The 27,094-nt window shown below is 37.1% G+C and overlaps 1 protein-coding gene across 13 annotated transcripts in view; it reads right to left on the bottom strand.

Annotated features, from left to right (window-relative positions):
• The window catches only part of LOC105320192 (probable beta-tubulin polyglutamylase), a 40,153-nt gene extending 16,498 nt beyond the window's left edge, over positions 1–23,655 (bottom strand). For 4 of the 13 annotated variants that reach the window (XM_066078118.1, XM_066078117.1, XM_066078116.1 and 1 more), the window contains exons 1-6: positions 20,670–21,003; positions 9,171–9,230; positions 8,471–8,621; positions 7,982–8,188; positions 5,035–5,224; positions 2,388–3,076 (exon numbers count right to left, since the gene is read on the bottom strand). In XM_066078118.1, coding sequence (XP_065934190.1) covers positions 2,388–3,076; positions 5,035–5,224; positions 7,982–8,188; positions 8,471–8,621; positions 9,171–9,230; positions 20,670–20,831 — 1,459 coding nt within the window. In that variant the 5' untranslated portion in view covers positions 20,832–21,003. The other 9 variants (XM_034480879.2, XM_034480874.2, XM_034480875.2 and 6 more) reach the window with 9 other exon arrangements.
• Between the last annotated feature and the right edge of the window lie 3,439 nt (positions 23,656–27,094).

Here is a 27,094-nt window from a genome sequence, read left to right on the forward strand (position 1 = left end):
ATCTGTACCTGCCAATGACAGGGCTATTCTTCTCAGCTGATTTTTTATCAGTTGTGTTTCACCCAGTTTACTTGAAAGTGTAAGCACCCTCAACTCCTTTCACTATTACATAGATAAAACTGTATTAGAATGCCATTGCCTTTGAAATGAATTTTAAAACGATCGTAAAAATTGTCATTAGATTGGGTATGAATCCTCCTTTTTTTAATAACCATTTTTAATGATGTTTTGAGGAATGAAATGAAGAGACTTCGGCGACGTGTGTGTACATACTCTGGGTCACAGTTGGGCCATCAAAGAGCCTCATTAATATACAGCAGCTCTCTGCCGTAATTACCCCGTGCACTTAGTCCACTGATGCATGGCACAAATTTTATATTACTATGGTAATCTATGCCTTTAGGGATGAAATAAATATTTTGTTTGGCAACATTGGCAAGCCGATCCATCTACATCAATATTAAATTTTTAACTTGCATATTGCTTTTTGTCTCTCAAAGGTAAAACCAGGGATTTAAAGTGGGATTCAACAGTGTGTTGTGTTTCTCCATTGATCAAGAAAATTGATACTGGCTTGTCTTTCATCCTTGTATAAACCTTTTCTATTTATCATTTCATTGACTGACACTTTATCAAAATTATCTCCCTTTGATTTACAGGGACCTCAAGCCTCATTCTGGAGTAGCCAATCAGAAATAGACTTCTACAAGACAGTATAAACCTAAAGGACAAAATCTGGCAACTGATTAGGAAGTCTCCATTATATTATATCTATTACCAGTAATTATACTCGATGTATTTTCTCAAATTAGTCTTCTGATTTAAATAATTATAAATAAAATTAGTTATTATAGGTTTTGGATGGCACTCTATAAGAATTCTGGATATTTAGAATATTTAGAATATTTAAATCTTTTAAGAGTAAAATCCTTAAAATAGATTGATGATCTCTATACATTATTTTGTGCCACCTTATGACATTCTGTATGATGGTATCAGTCATTTATAACTTGTGACTCATAACGATGAATCCCCTCCCTATAATGCTCAAGGATAGACCTCTCACTCTCAACAAGCCTTGAACCCATCCCCATGAGAGAGCCCAGATTATCTTAATTAATAATGAATACATTATTGTTTTCTACAGCTTCACTTGTGTAAATCATCTCATATCTTTTAAAAGAAAAATTGCAAGGATTTTTTTCTATTTTTATTTTTCATTGACAGGTAAACATTTTGTAAAAATAAAAAGGATCTAAAACAGTGAGACTGCTTTATTGTAAACTCTATGATATCACAGTTTTCAGTGGACGGACTCGACCCAAGCAGTGAACTGCCATACATCACCGCTGGGATGCACAACAGACGATACCCAGGACACACCAATACAACATTCAACATTATTATAACATTCCGTAAATTCCTGCTACTCAATTTATCCCCTCCTTCTTTTGAATTTTTGGTTTCTGCATATGCAACCTTATATTGATCTATTAAACATTTTAAAAACTTTGAAATCATTTTTAAAATCAGTTAAATACCATGCAGTTAAAAGAAAAAATCAATTTTGTAACAAGTAAAAATAAACAGTAAACTTGTAAAAATATACATGCACTTTTTTTTAACTGGAGACAAGCGAGACAATAGCAGAAACCAAACAATTATCTTTTGTTTTCTTTCTCCATTAAAAAATTCTTGTTTTATATAAATTAAGTATAGTTTTTAAAAAATAATCTTTCGATGTCATTGACAATTTCCAAGAGAGAGATGATGTCCCGATTCCTTCAGAAAAAGTGAGTGGACTGGGGGACATATTTTGGAAACTCCATTGGGAGACGTCACTAGGACCTTGTCACAATCACATGATGAAATGCAGCAAAGCCTTTCTATAAACAAAACTCATCTATTGGATATCAAATGAAATTACATATTAATCCCTGCAGAGCCACAAAGTACTGACACGGCAATCAATCCCGACAAGCAGTCATTTCCTGAGGGTGTGGTTTCTGCATCTAGCAACAGATCATCACTGTCTACTGATTGAAGACCAGAATAGATTTAATGAGTTTTCATTGATTTTTTCCCTTAATTTTCATTACAAATATTACTACACCTTTAATATATTCCTCATTTGAACACAGAGAAATCCTGAATTCAATCCTACTGTTACAAAATAAAAGACATCTAAAAACAGCAAGAACAACCAATAAATAACAATGTAACATTAAAAAACAAAATTAAAAAAAATAACAATAAACATAAATTATATAAATGGCTAATCTGGCAATATATAAAAATGCAAAACTCCTTTCCTATATAACACAATTAAACTGTAAACTTTGTAATACTGCAACAGAGTAACAGGAAGTGGCATCACTGCTGCTGACCTTTGACCTGGTTGTTCTGTTGGGCTGATAGCTGGCTGCCTCTCCCCTTCAGCATGGAGTTAGTAGCTTTAGAGAACACAGAGTCTGTGTTACTGCTGCTGGCACTGTTGTTCAGGTTCTTGTCGTTTTTGTCCACGATGACACATTTACTGACCTCAATAGCTAAGTCAGTCTTTCGTATAGATTCTGTGGATGGATTGGTCGGTGTTGATGTCTCGGTTGTAGATTCACTCACACTGACATAGTTCAGCATGGAAGCCACAGAGCTGTTCTTGGACATAATTTGACTTTGCAGTCCAAGGGGTGTGGCATTAATATCATCCTCGTCTTCTTGACTGTCATCTCCTTGTTCATATAAAAAGTCATCATCATCATCATCTTCTTCATCATCCTCCCCATCATCATCATCAAAATCCTCATCCTGTTGACCAAAGTCTTCCTCCTCCTCTCCCCCGGAGCCTTCAGCCCCCACCCCCTCTTCTTCCCCTGTCCACTGAGCGCCCTCTACATGCCCCTCGCCCTCCCCTACAACTCCTGATGCCTTCTCCTCCTCATTTTGTTTGTCTGTTTTCTCCTGATCCCCCTTCTCTTGGTTTGTAGTCTTGTCCTTTTTGTCAGCACCCATAGCAAACACAGACTTCTTGCTAGGATTGAACTTCCTTCTCTTCCATTTGTGTTCTTGGCAGTGGCTGAAACAAACAAAATGCATATATAGTATATTACCGTAAGTGAAATCTTGATCAACTTTATTAAATAATTCAAAGTGGAAAAAATAAATTTAAGCTTGACTTTTTTAAACCCGCCAATTGAACTTAGCACACACTGCTCTGAAGGATTTTTAACTCCTCATTACTAAACAATCATTTTCTGTCACAAAGTCCATTTAACTAAAGATTCAAGTTAATACGATTACATTTTCTCATAAATACATACTGAAAGAGGAATTAATATCCCCATTGTTCTAGATAATGTAGAGCAAGACATCACTAGTCTTACAGAAGAAATAAATATATTGGGTCCTGGCAACAGAAAACCCAATTCATCACCACTGGTACAAAGCCAACAAGAAATGTAGCAGGATTTGGAGCCGTTTTGTGTCCCAAATGTGCACAGGAATCAAAGGGAAGGACATTGGGAATTATAGTAAAAAGTAGTGATTTGAATGGATGAATGGACAAGTTAATACGAGTCCAACATGCAAGCCTGTCGTGATTCTATGTTTAATTAAGATTTTTCATGAGAAGATGTCTTCCATATTGCCAGCGCACACAAATGAAGCTCAACAGACATGCCACAATGTAATGGCTCTGCTGCGATGTGGATTAAGCCTACGTTTGATCACCCAAAATCCGCCATGTATATTTACTGAAGATGGAGCACTTGCAAAAGCCCCCCCCCCCCCCCCAAAAAAAATTAAATTCTTACACCTTTTAAAAATAAGAAAAATAATCCCTATACATATTTTACCAGTTTAGGAGACTACAGTTTATCTCAGTATGGGAATGAAAAGATTTCCTGTTAATCCTACTTTACTACAGTAATCTGGTCCGATTCAGACACTGTGCTACAACAGGATAAGGAGAAACAAAGGAAGCAAGCAGAGTTGCTAGGTAACAGATAATAATAAAGAACAATATTAAGTTGCTGCTGCAGACTCCATTTAATTTCTTCCTCTTAATGCTGTCTTCTCCACATCTCCAATCACTTAAATTTCTATCTCCTACCAAGAGACTTGCTGGGAGCTTATCGCTTTTAGGTAAAAAAAAAATAATTCATCAAAAATTGATTAATTGCCGGACATAAATTCTTTTTATCTTTTGGATGGAGCATTAAGAGGATCAATGGGGGACAGACTAGCTCCTGTGATATAATATCAGTTGACAGACACACGAGGATTTCATATCCACAACAACTCCCAATTTCTTAATCTTTTCCTACGCATCATTAGGTCTGGCGTTAATTAAGCAGGACCTCCTGATACCGTTTCTATTCCAAAGGACACACACCAATGGGCTGTAAACCTGTCCTTCTTTTATTTTCTGTCACATGATAACCAACAACAAACACTGCATGCATTAAAAAGCTTTTAAGTTAAACAGTTACATTTGTGTGAGGTTTGGGGATCGATTTTGTCATCTTAATGTTAAAAGCTTAGTTTTAGGGTGATGGAGAGTACAGGTTTTATCTTTGACATTTGAAGATTTCTTCAGGGATGTTAACAATTTACATTTCTTTTCCTGATGGATTACGATAAAAGCATAAAGACATTGAATTCTGCTATGAGCATTTGTTGACTAGAAAGACGTGTGCAACAAGCTAGAAACCAGTTTAACACCTTCAAATGAATATCCACCTGTAGAAAATTACAAGCAATACAAAGTCAAGATAGGAGACACAGACCTAAATGTCCTAGACTATATCTAAATAGCATATTATGTTGCAGTATAAAATGTATTCTCATTTTACCAGTTCCTTGGCTTTAAATAAGTGCAACATTTTGGTTTGGCAACAAATCTGCATTGTGTGCAATTTCTGGGGTTTGGTGACATATTGAGTGTTGAAGACAGACCTTCTGTATGTATGTATCTGGCTCTTTGTATTTTATAGGTCTGGTGAGGTATATTATTTGTAGGCTGAGGACAATTACCTTTTGCATGTGCCTGCTAGCCAGGTGTCGATGGACTTGAAGATGTACTGCTCGCTGTGGAAGCTCTTGGGTTGGAACTTGTAGTGGTCAAACACCTGAACCTTGCCCTTGTTCCAGCGGGCACCAATCGTCTTACACCCGTCCCCCGCCCAGATCTCCACGTGGGTCATATTATGCTTCTGCTGCCGAGCTGTAACAAAACGGTGTATAGTTATCCATCAAGGTTATACCAACGATATGTGTGCAGTTATTTACAAAAAGCATACCTCAACAATAGAGGTACAGTTATTTATCAAGACTACATCCCAACAATAGAGTGTACAGTTATTTACAAAAAGCATACCTCAACAATAGAGTGTACAGTTATTTTTCAAGACTACATTCCAACAATAGAGGTACAGCTATTTATCAAGACTACATCCCAACAATAGAGGTACAGTTATTTATCAAGACTACATCCCAACAATAGAGGTACAGTTATTTATTAAGATGTTGTGTACAGCTAATTATCAAGACTACATCCCAACAATAGAGTGTACAGTTATTTATCAAGACTACATCCCAACAATAGAGTGTACAGTTATTTATCAAGACTACATCCCAACAATAGAGTGTACAGTTATTTATCAAGACTACATCCCAACAATAGAGGTACAGTTATTTATCAAGACTACATCCCAACAATAGAGGTACAGTTATTTATCAAGACTACATCCCAACAATAGAGTGTACAGTTATTTATCAAGACTACATCCCAACAATAGAGGTACAGTTATTTATCAAGACTACATCCCAACTATAGAGTGTACAGTTATTTATCAAGACTACATCCCAACAATAGAGGTACAGTTATTTATCAAGACTACATCCCAACAATAGAGTGTACAGTTATTTATCAAGACTACATCTCAACAATAGAGGTACAGTTATTTATCAAGATTACATCCCAACAATAGAGGTACAGTTATTTATCAAGATTACATCCCAACAATAGAGGTACAGTTATTTATCAAGACTACATCCCAACAATAGAGGTACAGTTATTTATCAAGACTACATCTCAACAATAGAGTGTACAGTTATTTATCAAGACTACATCCCAACAATAGAGGTACAGTTATTTATCAAGACTACATCCCAACAATAGAGGTACAGTTATTTATCAAGACTACATCCCAACAATTGAGGTACAGTTATTTATCAAGACTACATCCCAACAATAGAGGTACAGTTATTTATCAAGACTACATCCCAACAATTGAGGTACAGTTATTTATCAAGACTACATCCCAACAATTGAGGTACAGTTATTTATCAAGACTACATCCCAACAATAGAGGTACAGTTATTTATCAAGACTACATCCCAACAATTGAGGTACAGTTATTTATCAAGATGTTGTGTACAGCTAATTATCAAGAGTACACCCCAACAATAACGTTAACAAAAGTATCTATCAAAAGGACACCTCTTTCTCCGTTTTTATACATAAATGTAAGGGACCGTTTAAACAATTGGGTGTATAGTACTATATATCATGGTTACACTTCATTCCCATTTTCTAATGATAAATGTAAAAGAACTTATAAACACCTTTTTAAAGTAAAATCAAATCCAATCTGACGAGGCTGAAGTTAAGGGGAGCTGTAATAACTGGATCTTTGCTATTGATCCCCCCCTCATTTTAAATGCTGAAATTTGATATATATCATCTAAACTGACATGGGATAACAAATGACAAACAATCACCTACATAATTGATTTTAGGAACTTGTTAACGCTGTGGACGGGAGGGATCCTAATGCCAAGGGGAAAATGAGAATACAGCATTAAGTTGAAACAAGCTCTTCTTCCAAATCAGCCATTGTTCTGTTCTGTTATGAATTAGAACAACAGCGGCCAAATGCTTCAACGATACTTGACAAACAGGGACAGAGTTCTCAAAATATTGAATTAAAATTCTCAACTTACACAAAAACGGCTGTGTAGTGAGCTTTGCCCCATAAAAAAATTTACACTCTTCAATTAGATTCCTATCAGGTTTATCATGTTTTAAACACAAGCTACTCTTTTATTAATTAAGACCGACAATCAATCTTGCTGTATTTACTCAGCATTAGCTCCAAATCCAGCTCAACCAATTTAGCCTGTGAGCCATGCTATATCCTCCTTGTAACTTCATCAAGCTCTGCATACATTCAGGTACCCGTGCATTCCCGTCTTACAACACTGCAGTCTTTGTCAACGTCCCGAACAGATCGCTTGGCTACTTCGGGCCAATTACCTCGGCTTTAGTAAACTATGATAGGTATTTCTGTGGGGATATTTAAAACTACGTCCTTGAGTTGATTGTAAATGATGTTAAATCTGGGCATTGGTTACACTTGGTTTAGGCCACATGAGCGAGACCTGGATGGGAGTTATGGGTAATCTGGACTAAGCTCTCTGGGTTAACCCCATCAAAGAGTTCATTGTCAGCCAACATATTGGGAAAACTGTTTAAATAAATTTATCCTGATAAAGAGAAGAATTTAATTAATACCAGAGGACCTAAGAGACAGTCAAGTATACAGGCCTAATAATAAAGTCACTGGTGAGATATAGAAACTTGGTAAATCTCTATTTAATGGTTGTCTGAACTCATCAAAAGCAGAACTGTCCTGGTGTCTATCTATAAAACTCCCTGCCCACCCAGCAGAGTTCCACTCTATCTTGCCACTTCTTTTACCATTTTTGAAAATTATCAATTTTTTTCCAATTTTAACTGCATTTAATCAAAATTTAATGCATGAAAGGGAGAGAGAAAGAAGTGGCGTGTCCTTTTTGCCAAGCTTTTCTATTCCTGCGTGGGAACTGTTATGCACTTTATGGACAAATCCTAGTGAAGATAAAGTGACCCTAATCCATGAAGTGTTTTATGCAAACTAGGACTGGGGTAGGTGCTTACATTTGGGATTAGGGTAAATCCCCGAGATGAAGACTAGGTCCCCTGGCTTCATGTCTTCCTCTCTCTCAATGGTGATAGGCAGTGTGTCGTACATGTAGGCTTGGTTCCACGGCCCGATACGAAACCCAAACTCCTTCCTCAGATCCAGCATAACCTGACGCACCAGCCCACAGCAGTCCAGGAACCGCTTGGAATAATACTCCTCATCTGAAAGCACATTAAGATTTTGCTGTGAAGCATGAAAACTTGTCTCTACAATTAAATTTTAAAAAGAGGGGATCTTTTAACAATAAAATTTTGCACAAAATGGCATCTTTAAGCAAAATCATCCAATTCTATTTTTATTTGAGGTGTCAAATTTCTTAATTTAAATTGCCAATATTTTTCTTTTTTCCAAATGTTCTTTTGTAATGTAAGTTAAAGGAAAATGCAATGTAGAGCATGACTTGATCAAATGACTGAAATTCTAGTTATATATAATTCATGTACCATCAGGTGTCCAATAACGCTTTGCATAGGGTGTACCAAAATACTTCTTCGTCTGTGCCATAAACTTGGCCCTTAGTTTCTGCATGTGTTGCCGATTTCGCTGTTTTTTCTTTCTTTTTCGCTTCATTTTCCTTTGGTTTTTGATTTCCTTCTGTAAACATAAAACAATACAAAACTTTGATTCCCAAACACTGCTTACTATGTGACATTGTCATCAAAACACTGAATCAATGAATTCAAGGACGCTACTTTCATTTTATTTTGAGTTTGATCAAGGGACAATTACAGGTGTGATATTCACAGCAAATTGTTCAGAGTAATCAGTGTTTGTTAAATACAGCCCATCTTACAGCTAATCTGTCTAGATCATCTATGAGTTGTTACCAATGACAAAACCTCATCCAAACTATGTCAACCCAACATAACTACAGAATTAACAGAATTTCAAGGCAAAGCTATGCAGGCATGTTTTCATTGTTTATCTGTCAGTGATTTTTCAATGCAAAGGAAAGTCTTTGTTCCATGGAGACAAACACACTATTACAAACAAATCTTCCTTATGCCTCATTTTGTTCTTATCATAAACCTTCAGAATATGTGTTAAACAGTAAACTAAAAAAAAAAAAAAATCAGTGCAATTATAGCTTGGAACTCAATTGTAAACAACACTCTGTTATTTAGGCACAACGACATGTAAAACCTGGTTTTTCTTTCTTTGAACACATTTCTTTTTATTGCGGTTGAATTCCTTTTTAACCATCTAGAAAAAGAGAAGAGGACATATTTGTTACAGTGAAATAAGATGCCATTATGAAATAATAAACCAGGGTAGATGTAAGCAGGTACACAATGGGTCTGTGTGGGGACCAGTCTTGGCCTGTCACCGACCAGAGGGAATTGTTTGTTTCTTATCAACCCAATACAGAGAGCCATTCCAGATTAATCAAACATTGTTTACTTCCATGTTCAGCCCTAAGAAGGTCGTGACCCCCGGCTGTCAGTCCTGATCACCTTTCTCTGCTCTGATATTTCCAATATAAGTGATCTCCCTCCATAAAAATTGATTACTGAAATCAAATATTGATCAAACAATCCAGATCAGTCAAACTTGTTTCCCCGCTTCACCCCCCTTGCTTGCCCAGTCGACAAGAAACAAGGAACATGTTTAACAAAGACAAATAGAGCCCTGTCAAGTGGCCCGCTCTGATTTTCATACTTCAAGCCTCAGAAGGAAGTTATGAAGGTCTTATGAGTTAATATGTTTTCTTAACCACACTTAAATGAGGTGTGTTGAAATAAAACCCAGGAAGTGAAGGGATGAGGGGTAACAAATCGTTTTCCGACTACAAGTTCCTCTGTCCTCCAGTTTTCCGACCTGTCCTTCCCTTCTGAACTTGCCACCAGACTAGCAAGTAAAACAGACTGTGCCTTCCCTGTAAAGTCATCGCTCTGAAACTTAAGTACTCATTGCTCTTGTTAAATGTCAACATCTTAACATACAAAACAATGTTTATTACAAACAATACATGATTGTTCCCTGATAATGAGTGTACAAACAGTGCCAGTGTTTGGAGGCCTGGTCGACCACCGTGGCTGTTAATTGTTTAGGGTCCCCCCTTATACCAGGGAAGGCCCCCAGCACATACACACACGCCAAACAACAGATCCTATTAGAGACAACAATGTCCAGGCACCCCTCCACCCCGCAACTCTTTGTTCTTGTCCACACAAGTAGTCATTGACAAGGGAACTGTAAACCTAGATAAACTTGTGTTAAGCATCGCTTCTGCCCTGTCATTACGGCCTACTGCTAACACGAGACCCCCTCCATAAAGATAACCAAGGGGTGATAAGCTCTGAACTCTGGCGATGGCTTCTTCACTGTTACCCCCCTAGGAGAGTACTAGCGATGCCTCAAGGGTAGCTCACCGAGGGCTAATGGAGACAGCAGCCATTGCCAGAGACAGCATATGCTGTATTCATGGTGAACAGCTGTTAAACCTGACTGATGAAATAAAATACTAACAATTTATATCATATGTCGCCATGAATAAAGTTTCAACAGTCATTATATAAATGTTTAATGTTAAAACCTTTCATGAGAGACTATGATAAGGTTTTGTATTTTTCCCTATTGTATTTTTTCCCCCTTTCTGGCTCTATAAATCTGAGAGTACTGTTGTCCCTCGCTAGGTAGACACGGACCAACTGAGTGGTATCAATGATCTGGCTGACCAGAGAGACACCGGCTAACTATGTGTATCAATGATCTGGCTGACCAGAGACACCGGCTAACTATGTGGTCACACACTTCCATAAAGCTTGGGCCAATCAGTCACATTAATGAGCCATGGGGAACAAAGGGGGATAATTAGGGCAGTGACAGTGTTACTGATCATTATTACCCATAATTCCCTGTCTGCTCCGTGGGCTGGAGTGACAGCTATGGTTTGTTTATGGCGGTGTGTGGACTGAGCTGACTAGAAAGAGGATAAATTCTTAACAAGAATATTACAGTGTCCCTTCAAAGATTTGACAAAATTTTCCTGTTTTTCAATACAATATAAACTAGCTAGTATAGAATTTCAATTTAAAGCAATAGAGCCAAACTTCATACATAGCTTATCACTTTTTCCACTAAAACTAATGAAACCTACAAAGCAATTACTAGAACAAAAAATTCTCATTAAAATTTAGCACAAAAATATGAGCAGGGTCTATTTATGGTATAATGTATTAGTGAAACGGTTGTCTGGGTGAAACAGAATTTGATAAGATAAGAAAATCGAGTCCCAGCGGATCAGAATATGATACAAGGTCCTCAACACAATGGGAGTCATTTTCATGCAATCACCCAGAACAAATACTTGGAAACCAGATGGCTCAGACACAATGGCAAGAAGATCATAGCAACTTGATACCCAGGAAAGTTAGTGTCTGGAGTAAGTAGCCAAAATCTGTTGAAATCTTTGGCCTCATAAGGAGTGAGGTATGGGGAGGCTTTCCCTAATGTCAGTCCCTGTTCCAGAAAATGCACCATTAATTACCATGCACAGGATTGATGCAGGCACAATCCATCTTCCTCCGAAACAGACTTGTAATACATTATGGGCATCGAGTAATATTATGGATGGGAACACATTTCTGATAGATGTTTCGTGAATAAATTTATAGTGTTATTGTTGAGGGCTCTGTTCCAATACAAACCAATAGATTGTCTTGTCAGAAAAGCCTTTCAAGTCACAGGTAAAGAATAGATTTAACGAATGCCACAACAAACCAGAATAGCAAATTAGCAATAAACATTTTGCATAATCTATCAATTTGACATTTTCAACTCATCATTTTACCATGGCTGAAATCTGGAGCCTTTGGAAGCGTCACAATGTGACACAGCTCATCCTTTTAATCAAAAATGGTATGATCTGGTGACTTGCTAATCAGATTAAATGCATGATGAATGGTATTTGATGAGACTGAATCTGCTTCCAAAAAATCTAATCAAGCCTCAAACCCACTATGTCACCCCATTCAAAATTCTTAACATTTTTGCCTTCTCGTGATCAAATCTTTTTTTTACCACCGACACGTTCAAACTTAGACAATCCCTTAAAATTGTGTACCTTTGCAATTGACATAAAGTTTTTTATGGACAAAAATATAAAACCTAGCGATCTTTTTAAATTATTTTTTGACAATCCAATTCCGGATCCAAGTTGCACTAGCTGCGAGATCTAGATAAAGCAGGGAGTAGTCGTTAAACTCTCACCAAGAGAGCCTCATAAAAAAGTCATCAATGAAATATATCGCACTTCACTGTTATATCTAACATTTGATGATAGATTCCTGTGCTCAACTTTTAAAAATTTCCTTTTCATTACACGTTATGAAAAATACATGTCCATTTAAGTTGGAATTTCCCTGTGGTAAAGAAAGAAAGCCTTCCTTCTGAATTATACAGACACTTTTCCATGGCCAGGACCCTTTATTGAAAACACCTTCTTTTTGACTAGGTTATTCAGCAAATAAGTTCCGCAAGCTTTCATAAACAAATCATTAACAAGTTTATTGAGGAGATGACATCCATAAATAAAGAACATTAATTTAAATACAGAGGAAATAAACCAAGGGATATAACAATTGTCAAGTCAGCTATTGTCTGCAATGGACAACCACCATCTAACAAACAGCAAAACAGGAAACAACTGATATGTTCTAACTTCCTATGGAAAAGATAAGACTAAGTACAAGTTATAGTAGCATGCAGGTGTCAGCGGCCATCTTGGTCCTTGTCACATGTTACTTGCCACTTGTCGTATACCTGCATCCATCTCAACAAAGTATACAAACAACGGCCCGCAACATCCCACCCCCCTTCTCACGCTGCTGGTGCTGGATAGCTGTTGTCTGGTGCCTAGTAACAGTGTATACAATCTCCAAAAACAGTGTATACAACAGGCAAAATGCACCTTCCATCCTTCAGATGTTACAGACCATTTCATTGGATGAAAGAGTATACCAGGATGTAGGACAGAGATATCATCTGTGTAATCAAATCATCAACCATTAATCATCAAATTTACACAAAAAATCAATGTATTTTTATGGCTCACCCTACCAAAATATCATCAATACTGTGATTATCAAATATTAATATCTCTTTGTTAATTTTTGAACCAAATGGCACCTGAAAATGATGAAATGAAGTTCCAAAAGTTGTAAACATGTTTCATGGCGAGATTTGATTACACTGGTGGATTCTGAAATCAGAGGGTTATATTACTACAGAGAATACAAACAGACCGGTAGCCATGCAACTCAGCAAAGACAGTTCAAATTCCACGAAAAATCATATTTCCCCCTCTCTGAATACAAATAAGACATTTACCACCACAATAAATTAATGATGAATATTTAATAGCTCTGTTGCTATCTGGCACCATCTGTTTGCATGGAGAGAATACAGAGAAAGAGCTGAGTAACAGTGCAGGTGTAATGGTGCAGAATATGGTCGATTTAGCAAACTCTGAGGACATCTTTACCTGACAGTATTAGAAGAAGTGAATCAGTCTAATGCTATCCGGTAAGATGCCGCCAGAATCCATCACAATAAATCAGTGCGTGGTGCAGTGCAGTGGGCTACGAAGGCCCCAGACTAGTTCTACTTATGACTACAGTACTCTCTATGAAATAAAATCTCCACCAGCATTTCACATGGGTGTGCAATGCCACGCAGGCTTAATCAAGAGAGCGCGGCAAAACGAGTTTTCAACCATGTTTCCCTTATCAATCACCTTTCAAGCATGAACAAAATACATCCTATCAAAATAATCCGTAAAGTGACTAAGATACATTACTATCAAATATAAATGAGGAAATTTGTTGATGCAAACAACAGAATATAATGAATTGATCCAACCGGAATTTTTATTTTGTATGAAAATACGATCTACCTGAAAAAACAACTCCTCAATTACCTGACCAAAGAAATGCTGCCACCATCATTTACATTGGAAGAGCACTTTGAAATAATTTGTCTCAGAATAAAAAAATCAATGAAAAAGCAGGGAAAAGCCTCTGACAACTGGGTGGTACCCTCAATGTAGACAGTTCTTAAGGGCTTCCCAAAAAGGCATTCACTCACACAAAAGCCGATTTTACATACGCATCACGTAATAACGACAAGGAACAAAATTCAGTCAACAAATGAGGAAAAGAATTTTGCGTGTTACAAACAATTTACTTTAGAAGGCAAGCTAATACCAGATCACAGCTCTTTAAGTTTCAATGACTTAAAAAGCAGTATCTATATTCCATGTTACGTTTTCTAAGGGAGATCAATTTCAAATTTTGCTAAATCAACTTCCCATGTAATGAGACATTCTCATTCCAGCATTGAGCCATTGAGAAGGCGAGTAGATGACAATTGGGCCAGAGTTTATCAAATCTCACCTTTTCATTCTCAGATCAAACAACACATCGGCAGACTTCATCCCCTCCATGCCTAGGAATCACTTCAGCAGAGGGAATCAATGTCACATTTATCTTTTCACCAACAAATTGACACATAAGTTTAAATATCCTTCCTTGACTGCCGCATATACAGGAAAAATCTCAAAATCCGGCAAGTAATTTACCAAGCATAAAGTAGTTACATGCTTGACTAGTTTATGAGAAAGAGCTGCTAAATAAATAACTTGTGTAATAGAATGGCTGGCCCTCAGTCGTCTGACTGGCCCCACTGAATGCAGCCAAGCATGTGCGGGGGTTATAGCATACTGCACAAGTCCTTGATGAGCAGCCTCTCTCTGCTACTCCATCCATGCTTGACAACAGAAGATAACAGACAAACATAGTTCACATCCAGGCAACAATGAACTTTCCAACTCAATGAGCATTTTATAAAGTCACCTCAAATAGTTTTGAATACATCAATGGAGATGCCATCACCGGCTCCACTTTCTCACTTTCCATCAGTTTCTAGCTTGTGACTCCCTTATGGCCTTTTCTTTAATGGCATATGGTGGTATGGGTCCCCTAGCTACTTAAAACAGCTATCTCTAGATCAAATGCCTGCCTCACTTCAAACACCTGACTGCCTTGCCACAAACAGACGGATTGAGGCGTGGTCTAAATTGCCTCATTGCTAATTCTGTAACTTTTTGTATTGAATTTTAAATCAAAATTGTCCAATAACCTATCCTCAGTCAATTCCTATCTCTTAAACCTTTACAAAATGACAATAAAGTTGTACACTTTCAGTACTGTGATTTAATCAGATCCAAATTTATTCCTGATGTGATCATTACACTCAGATGAAAAAATTAAAGCCTCGTGATCAATGAAAATCTCTTATTCATCAAGATGGCACCCTCTCCTCTCAAACAAAGCCACACACCTGTGTTAGGTCTCTATGTAAGATTACTAACAAGATAACAAGATAAAAAATATCAGCTAATGTAAGGTAAATGCTTCCCTTGTACGTCGCCAATAAAATAACGTACACCACTCCAGCACTTCACCTGGACAGTTTTAAAATGTGTCACTACACAGGAATTTTACACACCATGTGTACAGCTCATGAAATACATTTACAATGCAAATAAATCATCTCTTCCTTTTTTTTTTTCTTCCCTGAAACATTTCTGAGTAAACACAAGTAAAGGAAGCCTCGGTGACAACAGGAAAGTTTGTGTGAAATCAACAAACACCACAAGGCCGCTCGGCCAGCAGGTTAGGAATCCACAAATATTGGCTGACATAACTCAAGTGAGCAGGCCACACAAAACCCTACACTTGTCCTTCCCCACTTTATTCAAGGAAAATTTTAACTTTTTCTGTAAACACAAAAGCCAAAACTTGGACTATTATATTAGAGCCACTCTTTGTTTTCTTAGTGGATAAAAGTTAGCAAAACAGTCAAATCAGCAATGAATGGTCAGAAAAGAAGGCTCAAGTTCTTAACTAGTACAAGTACCCTAAACAAATCAAGGCAAGAAAGAATGGTACTTGTAACATGGAGATTTGAAATAATACTGGCACACAAAATCCTGTAGCAGAAAATTTCACATCAAGGAAATAAATCACATTCAAATATTAAAAGCATGCATGCAAATCAAACAAAGGTAACATCAAAGGAGAAGATCAGACAACCAGACCAGATCATTTGCATTTTATATTTCCCCTCTCATTATTACCTCACTGGGTGTGGCTCTCCAAACAATCACAGTTATCCTAACAAATCCATCTTTTTCTTTCTTTTTTTTTCAGAATTTATTCTTTTTTCGTGAAAATTCAACAATTTCATTGGGTGGCATTCAGGAAGCTTAACAGCAATGCAAATGCACAAAAGTTAAAGAAAAAAATCCCACACCAAAAAAAACTTAGAGATATTTAATCCTCCTGATTTTATCCCTGAATAAGTTAACATTTAAATCAGAAAAAAATTATTGTTCGCCTGACGTGAAAAACTAAACCTGAACTGAGTTACCTCTATTTCTGAGCACACAATAACGTCCTCCACCGAGACAAAGCATCCTCACGACTGAGATCGGATAAGAAATCACAGGTCAGCCCTATCTCACTGGTAACTTCTACTCATCCTCTCTTTAAAATGAAATTCTCCAACAATGGTTGTGGGGGTAAGCTGGCCTCGTTTACTCTTTGGATCAGGTAGAATGTTTGAGCGCTAGGTATATTACGCTAGGAAAATCACCTAGTCAATATTGACCCAAACGTCATTAAACGTGCTTCAACAGCCGAGGACTTAAGTCAATGAGAGCACAGCATTGTTAGGGCTTCCATGGGACAGAGCTTGTGACAGAGAGGTTTAAGTATCATATCCAACCTCATTTTTAGAAAGCCAACAGAGGAATTGTATTCTAAACAAAGACTTTTCTGATACAAGAAAACACTATGACTTAAATATCAAATGTCTTTAAAAAAATAAAATTTGAATGCATCTAAGCTACAAAAACCACATACATGCATATATTTGAAATCTTATAGTGAATCACAATCAGTACTGTACATATATTTGTTTGTGAATCACAATCAGTACTGTACATACATTTGTTAGTGAATCAAAATCAGTACTGTACATACATTTGTTTGTTTCAAGCCCAGCTACACCACTGTAATACTATCACAACAAACTAGTGACTAGAAACTCCAGAATAATATTGATTCCAAACCTGACTCTGCATTTTCTTAAAGACAATGTCTTCTATTCTGATCACTGAATCAATAAAAGCAGGAGCACAGATGGGAGCTGCCCTGCTTCACAGGAAATCTTGTACAGGTCTTCTGGAAGCTACACCTGAACTGCACAATTACGTAAAGCCAAAGGTGCACAACTCAAGTGCTGAATCCCATAAATCTGTTCTGTTGACTCAGCATGGCTGGTGGGACCCTTCATCTCCCGACACAACGCAGGCCCGGGCAGATTAAACGCTACTTAGGCCTTGTAACGTGACAGCAAAAACTGTTCCTATACCCTGGTCTCACAGAAATATACAGTTCAAACACTACTTCTGACTGTTGGAAACTATAAGAATGAAATGCTAGAAACTCAAATCAACCACTCAATAATGAAAAGAACAGACAAGGGAAATATATGCATAAATATATATATAAATATATCCGAATGGTCAAGAAATCAATACTCCAAAGATTTTGTGTGCCCGTTTAGGGGTTTAAAAAAGTCATTAAATCTAGTATAGAGAAGAGATAACTTGTTTTGTTTGAACCAAATATTTGTCAACTGAGATAACAAAGGAAGAAGTGCCAACATGGGTTTATTGGTGCCTCGTTGTGATCAATAACCCCACTCACAGGTAGAGAATAAAAGGAAACCTTCCCCTCCTTAACGATCAGCGGATCCATGCGCATTGATTGCAGGGACGGCCACTAGCACCTCCATCAAAACATACACGCCACAAAAACATCATTTATCATAAAGTAACATCAAATTGTCCAAATTACAGATCAAACAGAACACAGTTCAACACACTTGTTTATTGTGCAATAGATCACTGCTGAGTCGTCCCAGGTAAAAACCCATACCTCATAATTTCTGTCCCTGAGTCCATTACCCCCATATGTTTGGCGGGCTTATTATGTATGGAAATTATGTATGTTCAAAAGCAAGGTCTAAATTCCTTGTCTGAATGTGGCAAGATCCATGATTGAGGGAGAGGAATCTATTAAAATTCATAAAGGTCCTGTCACCGTTTCCCATGGCAAGTCAATCCGGCAGACAGTTTGCTATTCATCAAACCCCCGCTTCTCTTTAGTCTTACTTTGTCAGGCCATCATACAAGGAAGAAAGGGTTAATTTTTCCCCAAATCGATTGATTAAGAAGCCTGGCTTTCAGGTGAAATCGGTCTCAGGTGTTACACTCACTGACCATGTGTCCAAGATTTATTCCTGTCTGATAGAAAACTAAAGACAAGTCACAAAGACTGTTATAGAATACTGCTGAACAAAATAACCGGACAACGGACTTCACACAAGTATACAAAGCCTGTAGCATTGTATAAAAATCAAAACAGATGCATGGTTAATAAGAGAAATTCCATTTGAAATGTATAGGTAAAGATTTTGAAGAGAAAAAAAGGTTGACTTGAACAGGTGGGTTTGAAATAGAAGGTTGCAGTCAAACAAAAGATTTTAGCAGCTGATTTTTGTTAAAGTATGTACATATCTGTGACCAACGGTCAACAGAATGTAAATCCATCCAAGTTAGATGTAAAAATCCATCGCACCACCATCGATGTACCCAACACCTGTAATCTCAGCTTAACCCCGACTGATTTCTTTCCTGAATGCCACCAATGTTATTCTAAGAGATCAATGGTCCCTTAAAATAACTTTCATGGAAGTTTAAATATATTGACAAAGACCTCCTGAAGCCATCACTGGGAACTATAAAGTTCGAGCTTGTTGAGGGGGCTTATACTTTTGGTGACATGACATCTGCCCTGGTCAACAAAGTACAGGAGATGAAGCCATGGACAGGGATAGGTATAAAGTTTTGTCAATATTCTTCTGTGATTAAAATTCTTTGATTTTTATTTTTTGCATTTACCGGTAAACAGATCAACTTTAAACAGAACTACCTTCAAAACAAACAAAAAATTAAAAAGGAAACTTGAGATTTTTTTAAATGAATTAAATCTAGATTCCAGAGCATCAAAATGTGCACAACATAGGCTTATCCTCCAAATATCTTACTTATGGTTCTTAAAAGAAATTATTTCAACAAAAACAAATCTAGATAAAACATTACATAATGCGGATTAGAAAAGCACTCTTTTCTTGGTTTAATTTATTTTTATGGAAAACTTTTAACATATAATTCGTAAAAAGTCAGGTAAATCCAGGTAAATGAATATACATGGTAATACATGTTTGGGAGTAAATGCTGGGTTTGGTTTTTTTTTAACAATCTAAAACAGCCTGTTTATGAAAACAAAACTATCTTACCATTTATTAGAAAATATTTCATAGGAAACAAAAATGACTAAGGCTTTAAACTTGGTACTTCGGTAAAGTTCCAAACTGAGGAAAACTCCAAAATATTTGAGATAATGCCCTTTAATCATGCTGTTTGCTTGCTATACCTACCAAAATCTACCACTCTACAATAATTAATAAATCTCCCAACATAGTTTTATATCAGATAAATGGAAATATGAAGTACAGCCTTTGGTTAGAAAGCCACAAAAGCTAGCTAGATGCATACAGGTAGTCCCCATAATGGAAAAGCCAGTAGGAAATTAATCTACTTATTGATTTTATAAATGATACATTGAACATTTACTGGACCCCTTGATTGTTATTCACAATCAAATGAATTTAGTCACCACAGGCAATTCTATAATCATTAACATTTTATGATAACAATTGCTGCTGGCAAGTCAAGTATCATTTCATATTCATTTCTCAATATCCCTTTATCCCTTTATCGAAAGGTATACAATGTACTGTTAGACATGTACTAGTAAATTATATTGGGTACTCTAGCAAAAAAGTATGTGAAATTTTTTTAAAATGCGATTAACTAAAGATGTTTTGTTACTTAAAAAATAAACACAAACTTAAATTGTTTTGCATATTAAAGCAGATGTCTGTTTCTCTGTCAACAACATATGGGCAAAAATCAATCCAGCCATAAATAAAATCTAGGACCTATATAAAAATAGCAAATAATTAATACATGTAAAACATGTGTTTCTGAGGAAGTTTGTTTTACAGCTGATGTCTTTTAAATGTAACACTAATATGAGAAGGTTGTAAGGGGTGGAAAATGCAATAATTAGATGCTAACAAGCAGAATATCTTAAATTAAGGTTATAAAAAAAACACCAGAAACATGCTTTCAAATGAAAAGGATTGTATTCCACCACCGGGACTCAGGACTGATCTCAATAATAGCAGCAGTGTATCTCCTTATACAGCTGTTATAATCATGAAAATTGTGCCTACCTTTCCATTTGAAGTCTGATAAGAAATAAGAAATCAATGAATTCATGTAGATCTTCTCTTAGTGTGCATTATACATTATCCTTTTTTCATACATCTTTATGATCAAAGAAATTCAATATTAACCACCAAAGCCTTAGTAGTCATTTTACATTATTAAAGAAGCCGGTACTACAGATTAAGATAACAAATAACAGCTTTAGCCTTGTGTACCTGTTTATCTTTCTGAAATTTAAGAAATACATCTTGAAGACTCTCTTTCTGTCCACCGCCTTGAACAAAGTCAATAGTAAACGACTCGCACTGCTTTCGTTTCATTTCCATTCCTCCGGATTCTTGAGTGTCGGCCATGTTGATTTCTTCATTTCCACGCATTCGCTAATAATATCGGCGATGACATGTCAAGGTTAAGACAGGTTCACTGAGACGCAAGTTATTTAAATTTTGCCGAACATATAGAATCTCAAACCTCTAACTATTGCTTTGTTTAGACGAAACCGCCTTGACGATTTCAAAACATTTCAGAGGAGAGCCAAATGCAAACAGTGTTCCGATTGGTCAATTTTCAGTATTGAAAACCAATCGTAAGTATGGACTAAGGGAAATAACTCTGCCACTAAATTGCCATATTTGGAAAAGTATTTAAAAGTATGGTGTGATTTTTGTATTCCCAAAAGCAATTAATCATTTATTATTACCATTGGAAGCATAACAAAATTGCCGAGTCATTCCTGTTAAAGCTCAAATGAAAAGAAGAAAAACTTCCAAACCAGTTGCCTCACTTCGGTGAACACAAATAGATAATGTGAAATCTATGCAAATGCATTCAGACAGCCGGATCCAATATACATTATGCATGATACCCGCTCTGTGGAGAATTTTGAAGCATTCTGTACCAATTTCATTTATCATCGATTTGTGTAATCTGAAGAACGCGATTTAGCTTGATTACTGTATTAATTAAACGTATTGATAATATTTACCGAATATTTTATTTTATTATATCAATCATATTATGTTATCATGTATTCGCTCTTTGTATTTTTCATTCTGTGTAAAAATTCAAAATAGAAAAAAAAAATTGTGAACACGTGAAAATAATTTTTAGGGGGAAAAAATAAAAAGCAGGAATTAACACGAATCAAACGATTTTATACTACACTAACAATGAATATTGAAAATTTTATACCCAAAATCGCAATTTAAATTCACAAACCAAAGTCCCACGTGACAACAGGTTTATTCTAGTAGAAATTAAATGGGTAAACATTAATTAAACATGGATAAATTTAACATGCAAACACAAAACGAGTTCATTGACTTGACGGCTCCATTATGTCAGAGGTTACAACTAATCAGCCGTGCTCATCTACTGGACTTGCCAGGGATGATGTGTTTGGAACTCATCGATAATGCATTAAATCCCAGTTTGCCAGTTTGCCACAAAGTTCTGGCACGAAGTTTTTTTTTACCAGAAAACTCGGACCCTGACCAATGAACCAAACGCAAAGTTCTACCGCCGCCCAATCACCAATGTATGGCCGACAACCCAAAACAGGCTTAAGGACCATTAAAACATTTTTTTACTGCATGAATATTTTTTACAGTAAATGAATCCAGACCAAAAATATGACAAAGAACATGATAACCAACGGTCAATCACATGAATCTAACCAGAAACCATATCAAACAATAGAAAATGCAAATCAAACAACCGTTAAATTAAAGATTTGGTAAACTTTTTGTATTCAAAATAACAGCGCTCACACGGACAGACTCTCTTACTTAAAAGGTTACAGTTAAATTCGGTGCAGATTTTTGGACAAGAACAAGTGTCCCCGTTTCTCTCTCCCCATACACAGAGTGTCAGGGTGTCTTGAAAGCAAATCCTAAGGACATCGAACTGATCTTGTCATGAAAAGTTTGAGCATCTCTATTGAGTTTCGTGGTATAATGCGCATCTACAGGTTCAATCAATTTCATAGTTACTGAACAGTCAAAACCACAAAAGGCGTTCTTTATTTTTTTTTCAAGTAACTGTAAATATTTCGGTGGTATGGGAGCCTGTCGATATTAATGTGGATAAAAGTGTATTATATTCAATTTACTTTCACCGGTTTAAAATTTCAAATGTTACAATAGTTGACCAAAAATTATGTTTTAAATATTTTTGGAAAGGTAAAAAGCCCAAGCAGGATTCGTGCTCATGACTTACAGGTTTGTAGTTAACGCCCTAACCCATTGCTCTATGCAGTTAGATTACAATTTCGGGAAAGAAAAAAATATACTCAATTTTCATAAGCACATATAAATATCAGAACATTGGAGGATTTCCGTATGTGTAGGATCTTTGATACATATAAACTATCGACAATATCGCATGACCTATATTTAATGAGGTGTTGGCAGTGGGGTTTTAAACAACGCGATTCATCTGAAAACAAATTAACTTTCGAACACGTTCAATAATATTTGAAAGAGGTGAGTGCAACATAGCATTTCCATGACAAGGGAGCTACACCAGACTTGTTCTCAAGACACCATTGTATACCCTGTCACAGGGAGACAAAACACTTTGTAACACTTGTTCTTATTTTGTTGGTGCACGTGACTTACCATTCTTCAACAGACGAGTTACCATGGCGACAGGCGATATCGAGGCTTCCTTTTCTTTCCCTATAGAAGAAAACGTTCGATATATATATAATACACACCTGACAGAAAAAGGTTATTACCCAATTTGGATTTTATATTAAAGGAAGTTTGGCTTTAAAATATTTTGAACACGCAACGTGAGAAGAATTTTGAGATGATGGATTGTGTTTGAAGAGGACCACATGTGTATAAATACATCATATCTGCCAACTTTATATTTTTTTTCTCAAGATCGCATACATCATAATATTCCAACTTTGTTGAACGTAAATAGTGTTAAAATACACAAACATGTTCCTCTGCAATTGTTTTGACGCCATTAATGTAAAATTATTCTGAGAAAGCTATACCTATACAAAATATGAGATGATGAGATTAATACATACCTGTGGGTAAGGTGTTTAGTCGTCAACTGCATCGATTCCAAACCAAACGGGTCAGGAGGTACCCACTCTGCATCACTTCCGTTTTACTCAAGTTCTTTCCATTTATACTCTCAACCCATAACCAACGAAGCAAAGATACGGGTTATGTCGTGAATTTTACTTAATTACCGACATAACTAAAGGAAAGCGCTGAAACATCGATAGACCAGACGAACAAGTCGTCTGCGGGAATGGGTTTTTTCTCCCCATGAATAGTTACGGGTGTAAATGTGGATCGATCTCTGGGGGTAAGGTTAGGGGCCACTCTCCCCTCGTGCTGACCATTTCTGTTTTGTGGCCCAGCTTTCGTGGGACGTACCAATCATCATCTGATCAATAGCCAATGTTGGCCACGTCACCAACAGGTAAATTATAGATGATTCTTGATCAAAATTCTGTTTGATCAGCTGCTTTGAAGCAACCCCACGGTCGGGTGATCTAGAAAAACTTGTGATATTTTTTCTTTGATTTGTACGAAACTCTGTTTAACACGGCATCACAGAGTGTGGAGGAAACGATGCATGTCCGTATTCAGTCTGATCGCTGTGGCTACATCTGATGTTTTATCTTGTTTCAGTGGTTGCCAGGGAGTCAGGGAGCCCACAAACCGGCTTATAATTACATAAGAAACTACCCCATTAAAGATAATTGCTGTGAATGCAGTTTTCATCTTTTTACCACATTACATCCAGTAATAAATAAAAATATACATTTCTATAGAATGCTGTGATCAGCCAACCGTATCAGGCAGGGCAATTTACTAAGTTTATGACTTTTCCTACGAAAAACGATTCCTTCATTAGAATTTAATATTTGGAATTCTATGGACACGCATGATTATATAAGAAAGACATGTAAAGGGGATGCCTCAATAAACCACAAAGTCACCGACCAGCACACATAGGATATAGAAAGGCCCATAAAAGCCATGTTTGTACCTTAAAGTATATTTAATCTCTTTTTAAATGAGCAAAATTGTCGTCGATTTTCCAAACTTTATCATAAGCAATTTTGTCGTTCAGCAAAACGAGGCAAATTCCAGCAATTTTTTTTTACACACCGTGCATAATTCTATTGAATGTATTTATTTTAATGAAAGAGTATTTTGATAAATGAGGATGGATTATGAATCATTATAAAGTGACAGAGAAATGTATTTTGTTCTGACTCAAGATATTTGTTCAAACATTTGTGCATTGATGGTACAAGCAAACAAGACAATTTATAAAGCCCCGCATTCTTTTAACTACAATTTATATCCCTAATTTATAATTTTTGATGTTGTCATCATTAATTGCGTTTGAATACTCTTATAGATGATTAAGAAAAATTGACTTCCAGACTGGTTTATTAGATCATCAAGGTGCTAGGGCTTTGACTTTATTTGACATACCGATAACATAATTATCAATTCAACATATCTATATACATCAGAAATAATTACGATATGATCCTTCTAACTGACCGAGTGTTCCATTTACAAAGACATAGGCTAATACTGTATTAACTTATTTACAATATTATATCAATTAAAAAGTAAGATTTCGAACTTTTTTAAATTGCCATTTGAAATTGTCTGAAATCCTCTGTATTTGGGTTGGGTGTGTCAGTGTCCTTACCTCCACCCTTGTATTTTCTGCTGGTTATGGCCTGCGGTTTGTTTGTGTGTTTGTTTGGTTGTCTGTGTGTGGGTTGGATGCGTCACGGTCTGTTTGTGTGTTTGTTTGGTTGTGTACGGATGTTTGTGAGCGGGTTGGATACGTCACGGTCTGTTTGTGTGTTTGTTTGGTTGTGTACGGATGTTTGTAAGCGGGTTGGATGCGTCACGGTTTGTTTGTGTGTTTGTTTGGTTGTCTGTGAGTGTTTGTGAGCGGGTTGGATACGTCACGGTTTGTTTGTGTGTTTGTTTGGTTGTGTACGGATGTTTGTGAGCGGGTTGGATGCGTCACGGTTTGTTTGTGTGTTTGTTTGGTTGTGTACAATGTTTGTGAGCGGGTTGGATACGTCACGGTTTGTTTGTGTGTTTGTTTGGTTGTCAATGAGTGTTTGTGAGCGGGTTGAATACGTCACGGTTTGTTTGTGTGTTTGTTTGGTTGTGTACGGATGTTTGTGAGCGGGTTGGATGCGTCACGGTTTGTTTGTGTGTTTGTTTGGTTGTGTACAATGTTTGTGAGCGGGTTGGATACGTCACGGTTTGTTTGTGTGTTTGTTTGGTTGTCAATGAGTGTTTGTGAGCGGGTTGAATACGTCACGGTTTGTTTGTGTGTTTGTTTGGTTGTGTACGGATGTTTGTGAGCGGGTTGGATGCGTCACGGTTTGTTTGTGTGTTTGTTTGGTTGTGTACGGATGTTTGTGAGCGGGTTGGATGCGTCACGGTTTGTTTGTGTGTTTGTTTGATTGTCTGTGAGTGTTTATGAGTGGATTGGATGCGTCACGGTCTGTTTGTGTGTTTGTTTGGTTGTGTACGGATGTTTGTGAGCGGGTTGGATGCGTCACGGTTTGTTTGGTTGTCTGTGAGTGGATTGGATGCGTCATTGTTTGTTTGTGTGTTTGTTTGGTTGTCTGTGGATGTTTGTGAGCGGGTTGGATGCGTCACGGTTTGTTTGTTTGGTTGTCTATGGATGTTTGTGAGTGGATTGGATGCGTCACGGTTTGTTTGTGTGTTTGTTTGGTTGTCTGTGAGTGTTTGTGAGCGGGTTGGATACGTCACGGTTTGTTTGTGTGTTTGTTTGGTTGTGTACGGATGTTTGTGAGCGGGTTGGATGCGTCACGGTTTGTTTGTGTGTTTGTTTGGTTGTGTACAATGTTTGTGAGCGGGTTGGATACGTCACGGTTTGTTTGTGTGTTTGTTTGGTTGTCAATGAGTGTTTGTGAGCGGGTTGAATACGTCACGGTTTGTTTGTGTGTTTGTTTGGTTGTGTACGGATTTTTGTGAGCGGGTTGGATGCGTCACGGTTTGTTTGTGTGTTTGTTTGGTTGTGTACGGATGTTTGTGAGCGGGTTGGATGCGTCACGGTTTGTTTGTGTGTTTGTTTGATTGTCTGTGAGTGTTTATGAGTGGATTGGATGCGTCACGGTCTGTTTGTGTGTTTGTTTGGTTGTCTATGGATGTTTGTGAGCGGGTTGGATGCGTCACGGTTTGTTTGGTTGTCTGTGAGTGGATTGGATGCGTCATTGTTTGTTTGTGTGTTTGTTTGGTTGTCTGTGGATGTTTGTGAGCGGGTTGGATGCGTCACGGTTTGTTTGTTTGGTTGTCTATGGATGTTTGTGAGTGGATTGGATGCGTCACGGTTTGTTTGTGTGTTTGTTTGGTTGTCTGTGGATGTTTGTGAGCGGGTTGGATGCGTCACGGTTTGTTTGTGTGTTTGTTTGGTTGTCTATGGATGTTTGTGAGCGGGTTGGATGCGTCAGAACGCCTACCTTTACCCCTCTGCTTCCCCCTGCTTCTGTCGGGTGGTTTAACCTTTCTCTCACCGAGATACATCGTCCGTCTCTCCTCCGCGCGGGCCCTCTTCTCCTCCGAGGACAACCGCGGCGGTTTGGTATACCCCACGTACT

Source organism: Magallana gigas, chromosome 3 (assembly GCF_963853765.1).
Source record: "Magallana gigas chromosome 3, xbMagGiga1.1, whole genome shotgun sequence".
Lineage (NCBI taxonomy): Eukaryota > Metazoa > Mollusca > Bivalvia > Ostreida > Ostreidae > Magallana > Magallana gigas.